Source organism: Contarinia nasturtii, unplaced genomic scaffold (assembly GCF_009176525.2).
Source record: "Contarinia nasturtii isolate CC-2019 unplaced genomic scaffold, AAFC_CNas_1.1 Cnas_scaffold_5076, whole genome shotgun sequence".
Classification (NCBI taxonomy): Eukaryota; Metazoa; Arthropoda; class Insecta; order Diptera; family Cecidomyiidae; genus Contarinia; species Contarinia nasturtii.
The window spans coordinates 1-2,620 of record NW_022202354.1 but is presented as its reverse complement, the minus strand read 5'-3'; the positions used below and the strand labels follow the sequence as shown (position 1 = coordinate 2,620).

The 2,620-nt window shown below is 32.3% G+C and overlaps 1 protein-coding gene across 1 annotated transcript; it reads right to left on the bottom strand.

The window, feature by feature from the left end:
* Positions 1 to 224: 224 nt before the first annotated feature.
* LOC116351266 (ankyrin-1-like) lies at positions 225 to 2,614 on the bottom strand. The gene is made up of 13 exons (XM_031783347.1): positions 2,537 to 2,614; positions 2,346 to 2,456; positions 2,132 to 2,224; positions 1,978 to 2,073; positions 1,782 to 1,880; positions 1,626 to 1,724; positions 1,462 to 1,557; positions 1,242 to 1,376; positions 1,098 to 1,169; positions 921 to 1,022; positions 750 to 848; positions 584 to 691; positions 225 to 505 (listed from the first exon to the last, which is right to left on the bottom strand). The coding sequence occupies exons 1-13, from the start codon at positions 2,589 to 2,591 to the stop codon at positions 429 to 431; spliced, it is 1,242 nt and encodes a 413-aa protein (XP_031639207.1). The 5' UTR covers positions 2,592 to 2,614; the 3' UTR covers positions 225 to 428.
* Positions 2,615 to 2,620: the final 6 nt, after the last annotated feature.

Here is a 2,620-nt window from a genome sequence, read left to right as displayed (position 1 = left end):
CGAAGAAAATATACATTGAAAACGAACGAACGGTTCGTTCGTTGGTGTTTGTGGACAGCTATGGAACTGAATAAATAAAAAATAAATGTATAATAGACAAAATAGCATACAATATATTGAACTAACTGGTCAGTTGAGCTGAAAGTACGTTAGCTAGCTAAATGAACTAAAACAATAGAAATTATTGTTATAATGAACAATCACTTCTATTAAAACAAGAAAAGTGATTCATCATTAAAACAATAACGTCTATTGTTTTCGCCCATTTAGCTGGCTAACGTACTGTCAGCTCAACTGACCAGTTAATTCAATATATTGTCTGCAAAATAGTGTTTTATTTTTGTAGTTGTTGGTGTTAAATCTGATGGATTGACATTTTTATGAAAATTCATCTCAGTTTGGTTATTTAATAATAATCGTAATAATTATTAATATATGTAATCAGAGTCTGTTTTCGCTTTGTTTGCTCCGTTATCGGTGAAAACTTTCACGACATCATCATAACCTGAAACGTAAAACAAATAAATGTTGCTCAATTGATTCTAACTTTTAAATATATAAAAATGTCCAATGACAATTCCACCTCTCATTAGAGCCCATTCAAGTGCGGTCAATCCAGAAAAACCATTGGAATCTTTGGTTTCAGTGTCAGCTCCATTTTTAATGAGCAAATCTACGATTTTAGCTCCACCTAAATGTTGTACATCAAATTCATTTTACCATTCAATTCTATTTATACTCAAATATACCATTTCTCGCGGCCAGATGAAGTGCTGTGAACCCAGTTCCTGTTTTGACATTAATATCAGCACCATTTTCGATAAGAATTCTGGCTACCTCTTCACAGTCTGCCAAAACAAAAGAAATAAATCGTGTGTAAGTCAAACATATAATACTTCTTATTTGCAATATCAAATTACCGGAGTAAGTGGTCACGTGAAGTGGACGCCATTTCCATTCTCCATAGCTAACGTTAACATTTACACCGTTTTGAATTAACATTTTTGCCACCTTTGGTTTACCTGTATGTGATAATTTAAAATAATCAATTCTTCATGTTTGAATTAGAAGTTTGGCTCAAAAGTATTGACTATTACATTGTTCGGCAGCAATTTTTAAGTAACCAGCAATCAAATCTTCAATTAGGTTTTCTGTCTGCTTTCCATCATCTGATTGATAAAAATAAATAAATAAAATTGATGTTGGCACAGTATTTAATTTGCATGACGATTTGACCTTACCCTTTGAAATGGCATCAAGAATCATATCTTTTACATTATCTTTATCCTTTTGTTTATCAGTTTCGATGAATTTTTCGATCACGTCGTTTTCAGTAGTACTCTCTGTTGCTAGCTCTGTTGTACTATCCGTATATTCTAAATAGTCAAGCAAACGAAGTTGACTCAATTTAACGTGTGAATAAATTTATTTGAACAAAAAAGAATCGGAAGCAAAAATTACCTGTTGTATGACGTGCGACATACTCCGTATACCATAAATCATCAATATCAGTTTTGGCCCCATTTTTAATGAGTAAGTCTGTGATTTTATCTTGACCTTGATATTTATGTTAAAGAAATCAAATTAAAAGGATATCGTTCAATGCACATTTCACAGAAACTTACCATTTTCTATCGCAATCTTAAGCGATGAGTATCCAATTCCATTTTTGATATTAAGATCAGCACCGTTTTCGATAAGAAGTTTGGCTACTTCGTCACAGCCTATCAAAACAAATTCAATTTGAGTAATTATCACATCATATTTTCAAAGAAAATTACCATTGAATGCAGCTATGTGGAGTGGATGCCATTCATCTTTTTTATGGACTTCAACACTAACTCCATTTTCAATTAACATTTTGGCCACATTCAATTTACCTTAACGTGATAAGACATATAAATTTTAAAATCTGTATCTCTTCCATTTAAAATCAATTTCATATGGAAAGTTCGAATCAAAAGCTTTAAGACTTACATTGTTCAGAAGCTTTGCATAGCCAGATGGTATCGTCACTTCCATTGAAGTTACCCGTCAACTGTTCGATTAAGGCTTTTGTTTGGGTTGCATCATCTGATTGGAAGAACATAAAATCAATACCGACGCTTTAAAGTAGTCGATTTGTACTCACCTTTTAAGATGGCAGCCAAAATTAAATCTTTTGCGTTTTCTTTTTTAACCTCGTTCTTTGCTGTCACCTCATCGATTATATAGTAATTGTAATCTAAATAGTAATAGTTAGTATGAAATTTGCAGCAAAAAAGAGAGAAATGAAAATAAATCTCCAAACATTTTTCGGGGCGAAGAATACTTGATTATTTTTGTGGGACTTTAATGTGATTTACCCGTGTTTCTATCCGTGTTTTCTTCGACATCAAATGTCAGCAAGTCTTGATCGTCAACGGTCGTGGACGGTGTCGATGAAAGATTCTCATTCTGATCATCAGTACTGCTTGCTTCAATCAGATATTGATTTGACATTTGTTGAATTTTTTTTTAATTCAAAAAAGTCTCAAATAATTTAAAGCAAACTCACCGGTGAGTGACTCTTCAGATTTCTGTTCAATGATTCTCTTTCTTTCGTTCTCCATTCTAGAAATCGTTTTAAATTTTTTAAGTT

What these genes read in the sequence shown, in the direction of transcription:
- LOC116351266 (XM_031783347.1), bottom strand. Translation starts at nt 2,591, where the DNA reads ATGGAGAACGAAAGAAAGAGAATCATTGAACAGAAATCTGAAGAGTCA. An exon ending in TTTGGCTGCCATCTTAAAAG is followed by an intron (nt 2,074 to 2,131) that starts GTGAGTACAAAT and finishes TCTTCCAATCAG; the next exon opens with ATGATGCAACCCAAACAAAA. An exon ending in TCACGTGACCACTTACTCCG is followed by an intron (nt 849 to 920) that starts GTAATTTGATAT and finishes TTGTTTTGGCAG; the next exon opens with ACTGTGAAGAGGTAGCCAGA.